Source organism: Corvus cornix, chromosome 4 (genome assembly GCF_000738735.6).
Source record: "Corvus cornix cornix isolate S_Up_H32 chromosome 4, ASM73873v5, whole genome shotgun sequence".
Classification (NCBI taxonomy): Eukaryota; Metazoa; Chordata; class Aves; order Passeriformes; family Corvidae; genus Corvus; species Corvus cornix.
The window spans coordinates 44,905,077-44,925,861 of NC_046334.1; the positions used below are offsets into that span (position 1 = coordinate 44,905,077).

The following is a 20,785-nucleotide window of genomic DNA, read 5'->3' on the forward strand; positions in this document are numbered from 1 at the left end:
GTCTACAAACACTAAAGTGGTTTCAAGTAGTTCAGGAGCTTCGAGGTGACAACTGTTATTCAAACAGCTGATAGAGCAAGTTTTAACTGGAGCCTGACACAGATTCAGTCTCTTGCAAGGATAGTAAGTCTGTATTCTAAAGAGAATGGACACCTTTCCTTCCTCAGTTTACCCCAAATTTCATCAGTCCGCTTCACCGAATACGGCAGTCAGATTGCAGAAGTGCATTTAACAAAACTGTGATGTTCTTTCTCCCAATTAACTAAAGCCAGCTGTCAGTTAAGATTAATAATACTTAATATATATTTTTATATATGTGTAATAAAGTTTCTGCATGCTGGCATTTAGGGATGAAGTTTCAGAATTGGATATAGGATGATAATAACCTACCTCTTTCCTAAATGCAGTCCAAATTCCAGGAGTGCTGAATATCCACTGGCATACCTTATCTGGAAGCAATTGACTTCTCTTCTAAAATTCTCAACCTCATCCAGAAATTCCCAACAAACAAGGCAGGCCTCCCCTGTCTGACACAACCACATTACAAATGAGGTGTGGAGCTCAGCACAATCCATGCTGGCTCTGCAATATGGGTACTTTGGCACTGTGTGTCTAAATCTGGAGCCTGAGGATGCAGCAGGTGCAGCCCCCTCAGCCAGGAGCAGCTGGAACCAGCGAGGCAGGGAATATTGCCCATTTTCTGAAGTATGGCTCATACACAGCAACTGAAAGCCACAGCCCCAGGCTGTATGGAAAGTAACATTTAGAGTGGAATAATATTTCAAAAGTCTCAAATGTATGGTTCTTTGGCCACACTTTTATTTTCAAAGGCCTGTGGGGAGTGCAAGTGGTACAGATCCAGGAAGGATAAAGTACAAGGATCCCAAGCTATGAGGAAGACAAAGATGATTGCTGGTGGACATTGCTCCAGTAAATAAATCTATAATATATTACCATGTGGCAATTAACAGCTGGGAACCTACATCAAAAAATACTCAGCACCATCAGGGGTTTCTACTGAACAATGCCAAATCCACCTACTCATGCAGTATGGATTAGAAAAGTCTGGCATTTCACTCCTATCGCCTTGTACTCAAAATCTACTTGCGCAATAATAGGGCAGCCATCTTAATTATGTAGCTCTCTAAAACTGCTGTTAACAAAAGGGGGTTGGGGGTTCTTTTTTTTTTGGAGGGGATGGGCGTGGGGATGTGAACCTGAGCAGCTCCATTAAAGGTCAAGAAATCACACCAGCTGAAGATGTGCCCTGCACTGCAACCACTGACCATGAATTAAGCCTAGGAATGGAGCTAACTCTGTGCTAACGAGGCAATCAGCCTCTTCTAGCCCTGCTTCTGTTGGCAGTTCCACTACTGATTTTCTGAAGCCAGGTGCTTTTTATCCCCAGCACTATAAACTGCTACAACCTACTACAGATGGATAGGGATGGTATGTCTTGGAGGGAACAGGAAAGTTGTGTAAACAATCTATTATCATCTAGGTCTCAAAAGATTCATTTAAACTTCACTAGACAAGCATTTTTATTTTATGTGCAAACTGGGCTTATCCTCTTCCTGTCGACATTATTTAACACACCGTTCATATATATTCTCATGTCAGTGAACAGGAAAAGTAAATATGACAGCTGACCAGATATGCACTGGATTTTTATTAATTTAATCTTAGCTTCCCAGGCTTATCAAAAAGATATATGTATCTCCAGGATTTGATATTTTAGAACTTTACATGATATTGACACTCTCACAAATCCCTCTTTTATATACACATAACCAATGAAAAACTACAGCAAAGGAAATTAAGATAAAGTACTTGTGAGAGCTAACACATAAAACTTCACCTGCACCTGAGAAACAAATTACATTATTTTTAAAGCAAAAGTAAAAAATACTGTCCAAAATCTGTGCTGTCACTTGCTCCCAAATACAAACATCAAATTACAGAATATGCAGAGCTTGTTTGGTACATAGTTTTTTGCCCATTAAGAACTCTACTCCCAGGTAAATAGCACTGGGACCATGCTTGCTCCCAGTTCTGCAGCATGCACTCTATCAGTGTACAGTCAAGTACGATTTTAGACATAATGTCTATGTCTCATAGGACTTCAAGAATAGGGATCAAAGTGACACGCTTTTAGCATCTGAAGAATGAAGACCAGACTTTCTACTGAGAGGATATTTCTCATAAAAGATGCCCTGATCCTTGTTTTATAAAAAGATTTTATTTCTCAATAGAAAAGTATATTTTAAAACACAATTATTCGCTAAAAGCAATATAAAACTCTACAGTCTTAACTTCGTAAAAGTTTAACAAAACATAAATATTGTCTACCACTTACATTCCTATATACAGACCTTGCATTAGCTAGTTAAATAGTTGAGAGATAATAATTCAAAATTGAATGGCACACAACTACAAGATTCAAATTCCATGTCACACTGCACAATCACAGTAACACAAGGAACAGTTTAAAATCCTCAGTCACTGGATTCTGCTTTGTTCTCTTTATAGCTATGTTCCTCTTCTCTCTGCAATAATGCACCAGTTTCCATGGTCATAGCAGGAAGAAAGTATCTGAAGCTCAGGTACATTCTCTTCTACCAGAGAACACAGCTCCCCCTCCCGAAAAACATGGTAATAACGCATGAAGGCCTTTGTATCCAACATGGCATCACTTTGGTCCCCAACAGACACTGCTGAATCCAAAGCTGAGTCAGTGGAGTCAGTTGTTGAAGTTCTTTTGAAAAACTTGGTGGCATCAGACTTACCAGCACCATCTTTATTACAACCACAGATGCAGTCCCTGTCTTCCACTGGGCCATTTAAAAATGAAGTTTTGTCACCCTTGCTCTGAGCTACACTTTGGGGCCCTCCATTTAAACTTAAATCCTTCAGTGCATCTGTGGCTGGCGACCACTGTGGTTTTTTGAGAGACAGGCTTTCCACAAACACATCATCATCATCTAAACTTTGTTCATTTAACAGTGCCCCATGGTGACCTAAATCCAAACTGCAGTGTCGTGAATGCTGAATGGGTGTACTGTTTGCCCATACTCCTTCATGTTTCAGGTGCTTCATTTTGTCACTTTGCTTTCTCAGGGCTGATTCATCAAGAGATCTGGAGAAAAACCATGAGCGGAAAGATCTTCCTAGAGCACTATAAAATCTGTTTTCTTCTTCAGAAATTTTCATGCAGCAGGCTCCGAGTAAGCAATGGTCCATATTGTGGGAATGTTTTGAATCAGTTTCTGGCTGCAGATTGTTTTGGTAGCTGCACTCAGAGATGACAAGCTGTGCAGGGTGTATGTCTTGGCCCTTTGCAGTATGCACAAACTCACCCTTATCTCCAGATTGATTTGATTCTGACAAGTGGCGTGAGCACAAGGCCTTGTTCCATGGAACAAATACGTCTTGTTTCTCAAAGCGACGATTCTTTTGTTCCATAGCCCAAACATAAATCATTATTTGGCCTCCAGGTGTCAATACCCTTGCCATTTCCTTTATTGCTTTGATTCTTCTTTGTTTAGTTGAGAAATGATGTATCACTGCAAATACAAGAAAGGTATTATGTATCAAATATTAGTAAGGACAAAGCATTTTCATCTTCAACCTGTTCTACATGTTCAATCATTTCAGTTGCTTCATTCTAAATATCACTTGCTGAAAGTCAGCAACAGTGCTGAATTTATAGGTACCACAATGGAAGTTTACCTCAGCATGCTCTCTTTTATGATTATGTTCAATGGATAAAAACAGGAAAATCTGAAAGAAGGAAATTAATCTCATCCCAAAAGCAGGGATTCAAGAAAAGTCAGGCATATAAGCTGGAGGTTTCTGTTTCTCTGCATAACCCATAACACATTATAACATGACAAGCTTTCACTTAAATGCCTACCCTTTAGGTGAGTTAAGCAGTATCAAGTTCACTTCAGTTTTTGCCATAATTTTCAGACTTACCTGACTGAAAACAGAAAATCTTTTCACCATGTAACAAATACAGCAAAATGCAGTATCAGTAAAAAGATACTTTGAACTCTTATATCAGCACACTTTCAAAAGAGCTAGTGAGAAAATTTAGACAAATACTCACCACTAGTTTAATATTGTAAAATTAAATTTCATTTTTGTAAAAAAGGATGTCTATATTGCATATATGTTATGCTAGTAAAAAATAAAGTCAAATTTAAAATAAAACTTTTGATCACTATATTTGGGGCTTTTTTCCAGGACAATTTCCACATTTTCAAATTTCACTCCAATGTGAAATGAAGCTACATTTCAAGATTTCTACATTATTTCTATCTTCCTATTCACCTGGTGTACGAATGGGCCAATTTTAACAGTCAGAGAATAGCTAAGACAACTATTTTCTCTCTAAACTCCCAGAAGCATTAACTTGTACTGAGCTTGGACACATCGGGCATGTTGTTCTATATGTGATCAGTACTAGATCTGACTCAATCAGTGATGTAAAGAGGACTGATTCCATAATTTTTTTCAAGTGGACTTGGAGCCAGCCACTTCTACATGAAAAACATTCAATCTGCCCATACAACAGCAGATAATAGCGTATGTTCTTAGCTGAAGACATCTCTATACATTCAGAAAAATGTGATTATATGTGCTGCTTGACAGTAGCCAATTCTAGTTGTAGAAAGAGTGTTAGTTCAACACTGCAGTTAGGAAAACTGCATCCAACTAGCCCTGTCTTTATTCAAAACAATGATTAAATTACCAAGGGGGAAAAATGCAGCTTTATTATCACATGCCAAGAAAAGCATTCTTGGCAGTTAATATTAACTAGGCCCTCACAAGCTGCTGAGAATACAAAATAGACAACGCTGAGAAGAGTTCCCCATCAGTGTTTGTTTCCAGGTACTCCTGACTCCAATGAATCTTCCCTCAAACTTTGAAAAAAAAAAAATTAAAAATCAGGTTTTTTTGCACAGGATAGGGAGAAGGGAACTGGTATTTTCTCCTGCACTGGAGTTAGGCCTTATATCACCACAGAACCTCCTGCAAAATTTTATCAAAACTGACAGAGACAGTATATGCATACAAGCTTAGTTTACCAGAAAGAAATTACAATCAACCAACAGAACCTGTGCAAACTCTTTAATGGGTTAAATATTCCTTCTGGTTAGAATCACTCTGGTGGTTCTGCAGAAAAATCGATCCTATAAACATGATTATACCAGCAAAGCCAAGAAGAGTACTTGACTACGTACATAAATACCTGTTATTCTCTGTAATGGGATGAAAACCACTTTATTTAGAATCAGATGGACAAAGGCATACCATGTCTCTATTCAAGAGGGATTAAAATCCATTACTGTTAAATGTACTGAAATAGCACATGAACTTTTAAACTTGACAGGCTTATAATTGATATAAATACTAGATAGGTATGCTATCCTTCAGAGTCAACTGGTCTGAAATTATGCTACAAGGCCTAACATGTGGGTAGGGCTCACTGGTTAACTAGCCAACGTGAAAGCAAAGTAATACGATTACTGCTTGTGTATTAGTCACCCTTTCCTTCCACCTGTTTATGTGAAAGATACATTTTAGGCTACATTTGTATCACACTTCAAGTAGTCTGTTGATTGCTATCAGTAATAATTATCATGCTTTATACTTTTGCTGATGCATTAAAAAACCCTGCAAGAAGCTCAGTCAAGACTAGAGCTAAAAAATGTAGACTGTAACTGGGTACTCTTAACTATTTTTTTGCAATTTATACTTCTCAAATTATGAATAATATTTTCAAAAAGAGAGGTCAGAATAGTTAAGATGCTGAGATGCTCTGTTCCTTTTAGACAAGAAGCGCTTGTATGACTCCGAGTTCTTACTTCATGACTAAGGGAAATCTGAATTCATCACAGGTAGTAGTAAACATGAGTCTCAAGTTCTGCTATAAAGTTTTCATTTCAATGCATTTGTTGATCAAAACAGACCCTATGGAGAAACCAAGAGTTTGTCTTTACCACCTAAGCAACCATGTTTAGATTAGTTTTCACTTGTTTAAAATGCATGCTGGAAGGAAATCTTTTCTCTACCACATATAAACAAACAAGTGATACACGTATTTATTTCCTTGGTCAACAGCGCCTCTTGAGCAATGGAGTTTTGTTTTTTCATGTTGACTACATTAATTTCAGTTATATCTCCTGTGATTCTAAGGAACTGCTTCAAAACAACTAACTGAAATGAAGCCATACGGAAAGAAAAGAGCACTCAGAAATTCTCATTTGCTGGGGCCAGAATGCAAGTGTGTTGTCTTACCTCCAATTGAAATGACTGCATTGAAGCACTGATCCCTAAAGGGAAGGTTAAGGTTGTCACACACCAGGACTTCATCACCTTTCTTCCTTGCAATCTCTACCAGTGCTTCACAGTAATCACAGCCCAGATTATACACTTGACTGTTGACACTGAGATACTTTCCAGTTCCACAACCTAAAGAAAAGCATACTAGGTCAGAAGACATATATTCCAAACATTTGCCTTCCCTTCCAAAGCAGTGAAAATAATACGAAGGCTTTCCTAATCCTAAATTTTCCTGGAAAGCAAAGTGAGGTTTTGTGCCTACTAGCCTAACTGCTGCAGGGTTCATTTGGACTGTTGAAATTGTATGTTCCCACTATTAGGATTGTAACAGCATGAACATCGCCAACAAAAATACTCATTACACAGCCCTGTATAATAGCAGGTTATCTGTCTTTCTGTGGGTAGTAAGGATAAGTGCAGGTGGGAGGAGGAAAGAGTGGTCCTCCATGGCCACTACTGTACATCTTAGAGAATAAAAACCCAACCATGCTGTTTCATACTGAGTCTTTATATAGCCTGGCATGCCATTTCCAACAATGAACATAAACAGGCACCCAGGAGAGCGTAAGAAAAAAGACAAGCATTATGGCCCCTTTCCCCAGTACCGTTCCAGCTTCCAACTACTTTCTGTTCAGGGGATTTCCTGAAGCCAGTGTGCTTTGTCTTTTCAGTGATCTGCAATAGACCTCTTTCCCCAGTCCCTCCACAGTCTTTGCTAAACCCCATGCAGTACCTCTCCAGTGCATCCCATTTCTCTCCAAAAAGTCCTAAACCATAAATGCCACTGACACAAGTCAGAGTGGAAAATTTTTACTTTATATACAGACTCGAAAATAACCATAAATCATAGAAGTTCTTTCCATACTGCAAGCACATCCTCTTTTTGTCTTTGTGCCAGTGCATTATAATCCATGTAAATGTAATGAACTGTTCCAGATTGTCTTCTACCTAGAAGTCTGTCTTCTCAAGGACTGTGCTGTACTAAATTGAAATCTTCCAGAGGATCCCTCAATGCCTTATGCATAACAAGCACTTTTCAAAACTATATTGGGAACTGTTCACTGTGGTTCTGGGTCACTAGTGAGGAATAATTTCTGAAAGTTGACAGTCAAGCAACGGGGTAGCAGCTTGGCAAAGAGAATCATCTCAGAATTGGTAATTCAATTTAAAGGCCTGGAGTTATCTTTAGAAACATCACTGCTTCTTGCAGCGCTGCTGCTCTCGGTGATGTTAATGTGCACCATTATCTAGAAAGACAGCACAGGAACTACTGCAGAACAGAACAGCACTTCAGTGTTGAAAAGGAGCATATTTCTAAGCTAAAAGCAAGCACTATTCTTTGAAGTAACACTTGAGAGAAATGGAAAATACTAATATTGCTAATGCAGCTCAAGGAATATATGCAATAAAACATGAGGCTCTGCATGTTAGATAGAAAACACAAATTTTAAAAATTTGTATAAATTATTATTCATTATTATGTTTGCAGAGGAACACATTTATTCAACCATCACTCATTTGGAAGATTCAGTTGCTTAATACATGGCTTTTGGTGTAGTGCTTTTTAATCACTGTGAGCTGTTCTGGAAGTATAGGGTCCTCTCTGGAATGAAGCAGAATAGTGTCAATAATCCCAGTACTCTAAAAAGCTACATTTGCCAGAGATTCACTTTTAAAGGAGTCATCAAGAGGGTGAATTCCTTCATGAAGCTAACAACGGCCAAGCTAATTTCACGTGTTTTGATCAATGAAAAATAGTAAGGCAAACAGTCAAAATGATATTTTAATAAAAGGTAGCATTAAATTGAAAATAAAATTACCAATTAAAGATCTCACTTTGAAAATTTTAGTACCAGTAGGCACTAGTGCCTCTTTAGTGCAACTCCTCCTTAAATACATGCCAAAACTAAACACAATAGGCAAATTCCTGTAGATATTATTACACCTCATAAAAGAAGAGACCTTGTGTGCCTAAATGGGAGTATTCTCATTGGCAGCTCTAAGGACTGACCTTCTCTCCAGATGAGACTGCAACAACGTGACTTTAAGCTTTCTGCAATCATTGCTGATAAAACCTCAAAGAACTTCAGCTAAGATTCAAATATCTTCTATTGAGGTGGCAACAATTTTGGCTGAGAAGTATCAATCTAACTCTCAGTTATACTCAGTGAGTGTATGCCATAGGATATTTCCCGAGATTATTACTGAAAATGGTGCAGACACATAAAAATAGCTACATATTCAAAATAACATCAATCAAGTATTTTTGGTGGAGTGCTCAACAGCAGCAGGAGAGCTACATATCATCTTCTGATTATGGCCTGCAGAATATTCAAATAATGTTTTTCTCTTATAGGATAAAGCAGATACATAATTTATTGTTCACATTTATTAAACCTTGCTGTGTAAAAGCATTTTATTTTAACAGTTTAAACAGTAAGGAAAATACAATGGTGCAAACGAGCATCTGTTTTGCAATGATGTGCTGTATAGGACTGAAGTCATAATGCAAGCAAAGGGAAGATCCCAGCACCTGGAAACCCCCAGAAAGTCTGCAAGAGCAACAGAAAATCCAGGTATAAATGCTACATGTAGGGAAGACAATGCCATAGCAGGAAAATGAGGCTTTGGTGTCCATATTTAGGATCATAGGGAGACTCTCAGATTTTTTTTTTTTTAATATATTTTTAATAGCAATCACATCAGAAGATTTCTCTTAATAAAAAGCCTGGCAAGGAGGAGCTTTAGAACAAATGAATAGAACAAATGAAAACCAATAAATTGCAGACTGGTAGTACTTAAACCAAGAGAGCTAAAGAAACTGAAATATGAAATAATCGAGCTATTTACATTATTTTTTCAAAAGGGCTCCAGGGGCATGACAGACCATTAAGCCAGTGGGGACATGGACAGATTAAGACTTAGCTCAACAAAAACAAGGGAAAAAATTTATTTACTGTCCACCTGATACATAGCCAAAGAATTAAAAGAAGTGATGTAAGGCATCTAGCATTCACGCTTAAAAACAATTTAAAACCAGACTTAAGTTAAAAAAGCAGTAGATCTGAAGGCTACATATGACTAACATGTAAACTAATAAAACTTACAAACAATCTTTCACACCACCTCAAAGAATGGCTTACCTATATCAACAACGAGACTGCCAGGCTTTTGTTCCAGCAGGAAGTTCCGAACACGAGGCCATGCTTTGGTCTGCAGATCGCTAAAGTAGGCAGCTGTATTTTCATACACACTGTGCACGTGCTGCTTTTCTAGCTGGGTAGCCTCATGTTCCATCCTGAAAACATAATGAAGATTATGTACAACAAAACACAAACTGTCACAGCATAGACTTTACATTTTATAGGCGTGCATAATTCAGGACCTTGTACGTTTACATTCATAAAATTATTACATCCATCTAACAGCCATATTTATAAAATAGTCTTTACTCAAAGGATCTGATTTTATTTCATGAAAGTCAGGAAAAAATGTGAATGCATCATCTCCCCTGTGAAGCATTATGTAACTGCACATGCCTATTCAATAATAGGCACATTCCCAGGCTCATCAATATAGTAAAAGTTTATCTGGTGCAAAAGAGAACCCATATTCAGTGGAAGTGCAGAATGGTTATAAAATCATAGAATCATTTAGCTTGGAAAGACCTTTACAATCATCAGTCCAACCAGTTAAGAACAGGATGTTAAGAACCAACTTTCCTGCCGTTGCCGATGTGAATAGGCAGGCAAACTACTACTATGTTACTTGAAATATAGCCTGGTCCCTGAAACCTAAGCCCCTAAATCACATGTAAGGGATTTGTGATTTATCAACCCTCTAGAAGTGATGAGCTCACTAAAATTTTTCAGCAACAAAACCTCGATTTCCCTACTCCCACTCCGCTATCTTCATGTCTTACAAAGTATTTTAGTTTAGTGATTTGAGAAGTGGTATCTTCCTAAACTTTAAGTATTACCCCTAAGCTCATGCAGAACACCAAGTGGATGCAGACACTGAATCCCTTCATACAGAATCTTACATCTTTCTTAATATATCCTCTCATCCAAGGACCAACCAGGTCAGGTTTGAATATCTGATGAAGGCTGATGAGACTACATTTCAAAGTGTTAAGGCATTCTTCAAACTAATTCAAACTGCCTGTTTATTTGGGAAGTATTTCTTCCCGTTATTAAAACAAAACTTATTCAGCTGTCCAAGAACTCAGTAGAGATTAAAGCCTGTTTTCAAACATCCAACAGACTAAGCAATGTATTATCAAGATAAAACTACAAAAGTGACTCCTTTGACTGCATTTGAAAAGGTCAGAAGCAAAGACTTTAATTTACTTTCCTTGATTTTCAAATAATATACATTTTGGAACCATAATAAAAATTTCTTCTTCCGGTCACTTTTAGTACTGAAATACATTAGTATGAGAAAATAGATGAGAATATATGAGAAATGATGGTATCTATGAGAAAAAAAACCATTTATTTTTTAAAATATATGTGTAATAAATAATGTGAGCTGTCACCTCAGCTGTTCTATAGACACAATCTGTCCTACACCTGTCCTGCAAATACAATCTTTTTAATTTAAAAAACAGGAGTTAATCCCAATGACTGAAAAAAACAACATCTTTCAAGTGAATGTTTACAGAATAGTATGTAAGGCTTGATCCATTTCACTGGTACTGTGTAAGAGGTGGGGACAAATTGTTAACAATTGTTACAGTCTATTCTACCTGTAGTATCTATGAATATCTTGCTTCAAAACATTTATGGTCAATATTTTCACAAACCTTACTTTATCTTTTTTCTTTGATCCACAATTTTCTTTTATGATGCATTAGCTCACCTTTTCCTAGGTGCATATACACATATACATAAAAATTAATTTCAGGAAAAGTATAATACATTGCTAATAGGCACATTTTCAGTGTCATTGAAAAGTGAAAAGCTGTAACAGACTGAACAAGAGAAACAACATAGACTTGAAATTATATTACATGTGCCAGAAGTTACTCAATCAGAACTTTTCTCAGAATCCATTTCAAGTTATGTTGTGACATAGAATGGGTTAGCTGCAGTAGTTTCAAGCAAGTATTCTTTACAGTCAAAAGCCCAATCCTTTGTTTTTATTTGATCCTTAAAATAAATTAGGCGTTTCATGTCTCCAGCTGTCTTTTGTCTATGCCTCAAAACATACTCTGTTTTGTTGTTCAACTGCCTAGGAATCCTCTATTTATATGTAATAATTCCAAAGACTAAAAATCTTTTTTTTTGTTGCCTGATAAGCTTCTTGCTCTAATTTATATTTCATGTTTAGTTACCATGTGGTTCAGCATATCCAAGTGCTTTCTTTTATCTTTCCACTTGAAGCTCTTTGTTCAATCTTTGCATTTCTTAAAAAAACAGAAAAGGCAGAATGTTTCAACCATTCATACTGAATTCCAAATGCTATCTTTTTTTCTCTATTTTCCTAAAATGTCTACATTGAATTCCAACACAGACTGAGATCTGGCTTAGTTTCTTATCGAATCTAAGACCATTAAGTTCTTCCTTTAACTTTCTTGTTCACTGGAACTGGTACTGAGTCTTCAGCTAAGCAGGACACGCTGGAGACTTCCATGTATTACAACACAGCATTAGAGATTATTTTTAGATATACTTAAAAATATTGTCAAGAAAATGATTTACTTATAATAGAAAAACAGTAGTATACTAAAAGACAAATAATTTCATGCACCATTTTGTAACAATTTCCATTCCTCCTGATTATTATATTTGGCAAGTAATTAAGGCACATGATGAAATTAAACTTGCCAATTTGACTTTCCAGTCGAGATCCATAATACTATCAGGTTTTACTTTGCAGCACAGCAGGAAATGTCCTAGCAATTAACCTCTTCATTTCAATGTTTACAAAATGCAAGGAACCTGTGGAGTCTGTCCAGACATGCAGCTGTACCACTTTTACACAAGTATACTGTCACCAAAAAACCCCAGAAACCTAGACCCATGTAACTTTACAAAACAAACTCAATGCCTCTGTTTCTCTTTCTAAACAAAAACAACCAATACAATTTCTTTGCTTTGGAAGTACCAGTCAGTGCCTCTGCTGGACATGAATTGTAGAAAACGTTCATTTCATCCAACTTCTGGATTTAGCTTCCAGGATAATTGGAAAGTCTGTCTTGCAAAGTAGGTAATTAAAATCTGCCCAGAAATCCCACTGCTTCAGCATCTGCTCCAATTCTCATTTAAGCTACCTAGAAGCTGTCTGCTAAGACCAGCAAAGAGAAAAGAAGCAGAAGGTAGTAGTTATGGACACTTTTCCCATGCTCAATTCTTCTTCTCTTGTGCTTATGCTCCTGTCAAAGGGGTCATGCAGAGGCTTAGAGCAGAGATGGGAGTAGGCAATAAATTGGCACTGAGCTCTTCAGTCACTCTGCAGCAAGTCTTGCCTAGTCCGCAAAACGTGAATGCAGCTCAACAAACGTCCACCTCCTGCAAACAAGCAGCTTGGATAAAAACTGAAGAGCAGGATTCTCTTCCCTTTCAGTGATTCCTGGTCATCTTCTTGCTCATTCGTTCATGAGACTACAACAGGACCTTGCTGCAGCTGATCTATTAAATGAGGAAACTCGATGAAAACTGTATTGTCAGTTCGGCCAAATTTGCAGGGAATGGATCACCAGTCCATCACATATAACTGTGGTACACAAACAAATTGTTTGAAAGTAAATAGGTTATAGTCCATTGACTTTTTCCTACACTGCTTTTTCCCCCTCTGTTAAAAAAAACCCAAAACCAACCAACCAAAAAAAACCCCCTAAAATATTACAGCTTCCCAGAAGGTAAAAGGAATTGTACAAAGACAATATATATTTTCATAGCTATATATTTCACTAAGAGTTCTCTGACCCTAAGATAATCTAATTTCCTCCCTTTCCATTAACATTTTGCAACCTTTTAGATAATTAACTTTTCAAGGATACTGCTTTAATAAAAGTCATGTTGCTTGGATATTTTTTATCGCTGCTGAAGTAAGAAATATGTTTAATCAAGTGACCTTGAAATGAAAACAATCAAAATTAATAACCCCCATTTCCAACATTAAAAAAACATCATGTTTGGGTGTTTTGGGAGTTTTTTTGGGAGGGGGAGTGTGTTTGAATTTTTGTTGTTGTTTTTGAAAGCATTTAATTTACAATGTTGACTAATGGTATTAAATACTTCATCCTCAAGTGGACAAAATACTTGCTGGCTCCCAGATGCATGGGGTGTCCTGACACTGAAGCACAGGTGGTAGTGTTCAGCCCAAAAACACTGCCTCTGCCAGAGTATACCAAAAGCTTTTCACACTTACCTGCAGTTCTGAATCACTTGAAAGCCTCCTCACCTACCTCAAGTTATCTCCTCCCAGTCACCTATGATTCTCATCTTCCATCCCCTTTTCATTTATTACACCTTCCTCCATCTCCTGTAGCATGTGCTATGTCAGCATGACTATTTAACTTGATGTAAAATACTGTGAAGTCTTGACCTGGCTCATGTTCAGTCCCTCCTTGCCTTTATATCCAGGCCAAACACAATACCTGGTATATGCCACAAAACTTTTGTCAATGGCATCTTTGACCAACCTTTAATTTTCCTCCATTGCTCCTATTTGGCTTGAAATCAATTGCTCTTGATTAATTTGAGCCACAGGCTTCCTTGTCTTCTCTCTTGCAACAGCCTATTTTCTCTAACCTTTTGATGAGCAGCATGAATTCACTCAATTCAGTGCAAGATTTCAGCCTATCAATGAAGGCCCCTCTTAGATACAATTTTTTCACACGCTGATGGGAATCCTCAATATCATTTTGGGTAAGAAGAACTGCTTCAAAGATCTAGGAATTTCAGCACAGTTGTGTCTCTCTTTGTTGCCACAGCAACATAAATCTTGATTACACATGCAACTCCAGCTATGGATGCAACAACCTAATTAATCGCTTAAATGGAACAGAATAAATCACAAGGGCTAGGTCCACATCCTCAATACCATGCTCTCCAGCAATAACATGTGCACTTGCAGCTGTTACTAGCACCTAAGTGAAAGATGGGGCAGTCCAATTTGCATTTTCCCCTTCATCTCTAGAACAGGGAGAACTAAACCAAGAGAGCTGTTCTCCCTATTCAGCGAGAAATGCTTCCAGTTTACTTTCCAGACTTATCAGTCTTTTCATTCAAATATAGGTAGCCATGAAAAACTAAGTGTACAGCCCCAGTGGACACCTCTAAACCACAGTATTTTTTTCCAAGCAAAGACAAAAATCCAATTCTTCTCCAACAACAAAACGTCACTGCAGCCCTTCTCAAAAACAAACCTAAGATTTCTTCATCAGAACTTGGCTCACCTTTGGATTGAATTTATAAATCAAAGCAGCAACTTCCACTCTGATTGACAGTGATTTCTTGTTTCAATAATGCAAACAACAAATTGCCAACATACTAAATGGTTTCCAGATATGAATCACTACACAAAGCATCTGTATTAGTAAACAAATGATAATGAATCAAAGCAATAGGAATGCTGTCATGAACAGCTAAACTAGCTGCAATGAAAGTTTAGCAAGAGGATACAATAGGAGAAGATTTGCTTACATAAGGCTAACAGTTGCTCCAGTAATTAATTTCAACCATGCATGAACCATTATCATCCCATGAAAATGCACAGCCTGAAATCAGAGCAAGGGGAGCTCCATGCAGCATTACTAAGACCTCTTTGAGCTGAAATCCTGATTCAAAACCCTTCCTCCAGAAAAATTTGGGAAATTCTGAAATGAAAAATAGAGTGCTGGGACACATTTGACAAGAACCACTGTTAGCTGAAACACTAACTGTGAAACGAGCATTTTAAAGTAATTTCATTGATTGAAATTAAGTCACTATCATTTTTTCTTACTAAAATACATAGAACTTCGTCCCAGCTAAACATTGAAAGGACTGAGACTGCTCTTGCAAGACCTTGGACAAAATAAGCTTATAGCTCAAGCTCCAGTAACTCAAAATGACAGCCATTCACTGTCACATTCACTTTGTTAGCTTTATTTTCCAGTTCAGACAAAACCTAGTACTATTCACTGCACATTCTTGGATCAGTTAATCATTTAATATTCCCCTTGTTGTTTCACATTTAGGGTCATAGTCTATGCACCTGAAACGTTGCACTGTAAACAGATTTATTTTCACTAAGTACATAAACTCCATTCTGTAGATAGGTAACATTCTGCTAAATGAAAATGCACAAACATGGACCCTTGGCCATTAGAAAACCCTGAAAGGAGGAACATACTCGTACAGAAGTTTCACAGTCCCTTTATGTGTTTGTTCATCTTTGCTATCCCTGCAAAATCACAAACCAGCTCCCAGCACAGAGTCTCTTCCTACTGAAGTCCCACACAGTCAAAAACCCGTGATGATGGATGTGCACTGAAGTGCATCTTCAGATCCTGCACAGAAACACTCTGTACAGACATTAGAGGAGAAAGGAGGACTGGGAAAAATTTGGCCTACTAAGCAAGAAGGAAAGTCTAATAATAAGTGGTGCTGAGAACAGCAAAGCATTTAGGTTTTTCTTCTTCACTATTCACGTTAATTGGCACCAGGTGTCAATATATCAGTGACAAAGGGATAGGAACTTAGGGAGAGAATAGGTTAGGGTTTTTAATTTCAGGGTTTTCTATACAACTAGCCTAATAAACAGTACATAGGGAACTGATTGCACTGGTCTCGGATTAGCCAGTCTCAGAGCCACAAGAAATTAGTTTTGAGAAACTGTGGGCAACATGTACAATCCCTGGTCTCATCATATTGCAGTAAAAAAACTAGGGACAGTTGTTTTAGATTTTAGAAGTTACAGTAGAAGGTTGGTACCATTTTGAAGAGGATATTTAGAGTGTTGTTATCAAAATTTACTATCACACTGGAAGGATACCCTGAGCAAACCTGGCCAGAAATATGCTTTGGACACTCCTCAGTAATTTCCTTGTATGATGGACTAGAGAGTAGAATTACACCTGCAGACAGACCAAATCATCAGGGTTAAAATGAACTGGACAATGGTATCAGAATTCAAATATTTAAACAGATCAAAAAAGACAAAAGCAAAGCATTATTTTTACATAAGAATAACCAACTCCACAAAGAAAGACTGAAGGAGGCAGGATGGGATGTCTGGCAGCAGTTCTACAGAAGTGGATCTGGGCTCTATAACATTTCACAGATTTAACACCATAAATGCTATTTTGTTATGGTGGTTTTAGCAATATACTGTTGCCAAAAAAAAAAACAAACAACAAATCCAAAACCAAAATCAGGACCAGCACACAGAAATAGGGCAGATACCTGCAAGTTACATAAAAATTTCCTTCTCCTACATTCAGCACTACTGGCATATCAGTTTGAGCATTATGTTCAATTTCAAGCAAGAATAACATAGCCGAGAACAATTATGAGATATTGTGTATCTCTAAGAAATCAGAAATCAAGTAAACCCTAGGGACAGAGATTTGTTTCAAAGTGTTTGTCCAGAATGAGAGAGCACCATTTCATACAAGAAGGGCTGTTGCAAAGCAGAGCGAAAAACCTGTTTACCAAAATTGAAGGGTAAACAAAAGATAGTGGCTTAATCTTCAACAAGAAAGATACAGATAGGGCATTTTAAACAAAAGAACAGAAAAGCACTGGAAATGACTGTGGACTGGGTAGGACACGGAGCCTCCATCAATGGGGTCTTAAAAATCTAAGTCAGTTAAGCACCTGTCAGGAAATACTCTGTGCCCTGCATCAGTATCTCAAAGCCCCTGGCCATGCCAATCTATCTAGCTTTAAATTCAGCTATTTTTTCTCCTTGGTCACTGTATCCCTCGAGCATTTGTATACAATTATCATGTCTCCTCATTTTCCAGCAGTTAGGCAAGCATTAAATATTTAGTTCTTTTCATCCTCCCTGATCAATCCGTCAAGGTGGTCTTTTACAAGTATTGTAGTCATTCTCTGTATCCTCTCCATATATCTTGATTCTTTAGGCCAAAGTATAGTCACAGGAGTATTTGTTTCCTGAATGTCATTCTACAGTTTTGGAATTATGGTTTCCTAAATTTCTTCTGTTTCCTCACACTCTGGGTTTGCATTTAGAGTACTATTTTCAGTTGGATTAGTTTTAATTTATGTAGTATAATTCTCCTTTTGTTTTTACTCATAGAGCACATTACTGTTGGTGCTTACATGGAACTTGGTGTAATATACAAAACCTCCCCATTTAAAATGATTTACAAACTGACTTAAGACATTCAATTACTTGAAAACATATCTTGTGCTGAAATCCTAGAGACAGAATGATAATTAGCACATTATCAAGTAGGATCTCAAATGGAGGCTGCCAATGGTTACCTTTGATCTCAAGATGAAATGGAAAACGTTGCAGAATCAATTACAGTAATTACAGAACTACTAAGTGGTTTCTTTTGATACATTTTATAAACTACTCTTGATTATCATGTTTATTACAACTGAGCATATAATTTCCTATCTTAAAATATTCATATACAAATGTATTCAGTGTTCAGCATACTCGCCAAATACAGTTTTAAAAGAAGAACAGATCTTGTGGCAGATAGTACTGTGTATTAAGTTACCTGAGTAGATGACCACCAGAATGTAATCAAAGCCAGTACAACATTTTTGTTATCCTACAAAACTAAAAAAATCTGACCCATACACTTTTATTTTTTTGTACTTTTTAGTTATAGGGAGTTATGTATTTATATTTACTTTCTTGGTAAAGAAAAGGCGTCTCATATGTCTTTGAGGCTAGAGCTCAAAGGTATCTTAAGTACTCTCTAACAGTAACTGGATGCTTATGCAGCTGACAAAGGCTCCTGAAGATACAACAGTAATCCTATCAGGATTCAGATTTAGACACAGAAATTACTAAATTACTAAAAGGTTGAGGCATAACCCTCTGTGAAATGTCTTTCACCGACAGCTTCTTCCAGTGGTAGCTGTAGTAGACGGAGCAGTGTGAAAGCCTAGTGGTCCTGAAGTCAAAATACCTAGAGAAGATCCTTTGTTTTCATAAATCACCAGACCTTCACAGAAAGATTATTTAATTTTAAATGCATCATAGTAGGAGCGATACCTTTTTACATAACTTGTTATCTCTAAGCCCTCTATTTTAAAGTCAAGAAAGGCCTTTGCACAACACAATTTTTCCTCATCAGCATGGAAAGGTTCCCTGAGGGAGCTGAAATTTCATATAAACACTACTAAAGTTCTCCATTTGGAAAATATTTTAATCCCATGGCCTTTTTAGGTGTAATTTTTTTTCTTAAAATTAGGAAATTATTGTATGATCCGGAACAAAAGTTAATACCTACAAACATCAATATCTGGAGCATCAAAAGAAATATTATCTTAGAAGAAATATGGGCGACAAGTAATTAACTTCTTTGAAATTATTACATGTTGATATGAATGCAAAGTTTTCTTCAAAATGGAATATTTTTCAACAGCAAAACACAAACCAAGTTATACAGCATCTTTGGTCCAACTGTGTTCTGCTTAAACTTTTCTGAGGAAAAAAAAAATCAGCCAGGATTCTGTGTCACATGAGTTTAAGTCAGTTATATAAAGCCTGGCTGTGACACAAGTATTTATCTTATTTTTCAGTTAGCTTCTTTTTCTCCCAGTCATTCAGTTGATAATTCTATGTCCCTTTATGAGGGTACATACCAGTGTCTTTACTCTTCATTTTTTCATTTAGAAATTATTTAATAAGCATATAGAAGCCTGAAATATTTTTTCAATCTCTTTAATATTCATAAATTTAACAGACATATGGCCCTCAAGCCATGGTTTTCTATCACACAGGAGTATTCTGTTGCTATCACTACCTATAAACTGGCCCATGTAAATCCCAGTACTGCAAAGACATGGACATCTGCTTAACTTTATGCTGTAAATCACCTTACCAACCTCAGTTAACCTATGAATAATAACTACAGGCAGGAATTTTCCAATAATATTTTTCAGGACTGAGCCTTATGCTGTTTGTATTGTCCCATATTCTGATTCATCCATCCAGAATGGACAGCAGAATACTTGCAAATCAGAGAGTTTGAACGGGAAGTGTTTATCCCTTGATGCAGGGCTGATTTTCAAACTCTGTTCAAAGACATGGTCTATAAAAAGCATATATTACTGAAATAAATATATTTATGTACAAGACTGAAAACAAGTTACTAAAACAAAGCCTGAGGTCCATTTAAGGGGCATGAAAAAGTCCTGAGAGGACCAGTTCTGTTAGTCATGGAGAGGCTGCTGAAATTTTCTCTTCTCTCTTTCTCAAGTTTCATGCACAAAATCATAAACTCCAGCAGCAGGCTCCACCTGAGAAACTATATCAGCAAGGACTGTCATCCTTTGCACTACGTCAACACAGCAGGGCTGTTGAATTCTGCCAGAAATTCTTTGCAAAAGAAAAGGCAGGGGTGAGGTGACTCTCTGAGCTCTGGCTGCTCCCACTGAGCATCAGTGGGAATGAAAATCCCTTTACAAACATTCATTAAGCAGCAAACACTCTGCAATGCTGAGAGCTCTATGTGGAGGCAATACCTCAGTATTTCGAATTTTCTAGGAAAAGAAGAAAATAATTATGAACTATTACAGCTTAGGATTGTTCCAGGTCATTGCTCAGGACTGTCTGCCAATGCACAGCACGTACATAATTTTTAACTAATCAGGCAACCACGGAGAAACTTACTATTTCTGTAGCAAATTCCCCTCTGCGTTTCGTAAAAACTCCGCTCCCCAGCTGCTACACCAAATTCAGCTCCAGCATCCACGCTAGTTCCCAGCCCTGCAACCCGCGCCTCCGTTCAATTAAAATGTCACACTGGGGGGGGGGGGGGGGGGGGAGGACGACACACCACACGTGTGTAAAAAAAAATTAGTTCAATCTCCAAATCCTTCCGGGGGGGGGGGTCGGGTCAGCGCCGGAGGGGCGACTCCCGGCTCTGCGGGCAGCGTTTTTAAGAGGATCATCTCAATTTGCAAAAATGTACCGCGACGCTTTTTTTTTTTTGGCTGGTGTGAGGCTGGGTGGGGTTTTTCGCGCTTTCCCCACCACTGCCTTTCTTCCTGCCGCCGAGGCCAGCCCGGGGCGGAGGGAGCTGCCCTCCGCATCCCCGCCCGCTGCCGCGCCGTGCTCACCTGCTCCCGCGGGGCGGCGGCGGCTCCATCCCGCGGCGGAGGCGGCGCTCGGCCGTGCCGTGCCGTGCCGTGCCGTGCCGTGCCGGGCCGGGCCGTGCCGTGCCGTGCCCTGCCGGGCCGTACCGTACCGTACCGTACCGGGCCGGGCCGTACCGGGCCGTGCCGCGGGGCCCCGG

General features: G+C 38.0%; 1 protein-coding gene across 5 annotated transcripts in view; it reads right to left on the reverse strand.

The window, feature by feature from the left end:
• Positions 1-797: 797 nt before the first annotated feature.
• Positions 798-20,785, reverse strand: part of TRMT9B (tRNA methyltransferase 9B (putative)) — a 118,416-nt gene continuing 98,428 nt past the window's right edge. For 2 of the 5 annotated variants that reach the window (XM_039550738.1, XM_010401628.2), the window contains 3 exons: positions 9,492-9,646; positions 6,304-6,477; positions 798-3,563 (listed from right to left, as the gene is read on the reverse strand). In XM_039550738.1, coding sequence (XP_039406672.1) covers positions 2,530-3,563; positions 6,304-6,477; positions 9,492-9,646 — 1,363 coding nt within the window. In that variant the 3' untranslated portion in view covers positions 798-2,529. Of the gene's footprint in view, positions 3,564-6,303; positions 6,478-9,491; positions 9,647-11,683; positions 12,418-20,160; positions 20,255-20,609; positions 20,712-20,785 lie in introns of those variants that run through there. The other 3 variants (XM_039550737.1, XM_010401629.2, XM_019287224.1) reach the window with 3 other exon arrangements.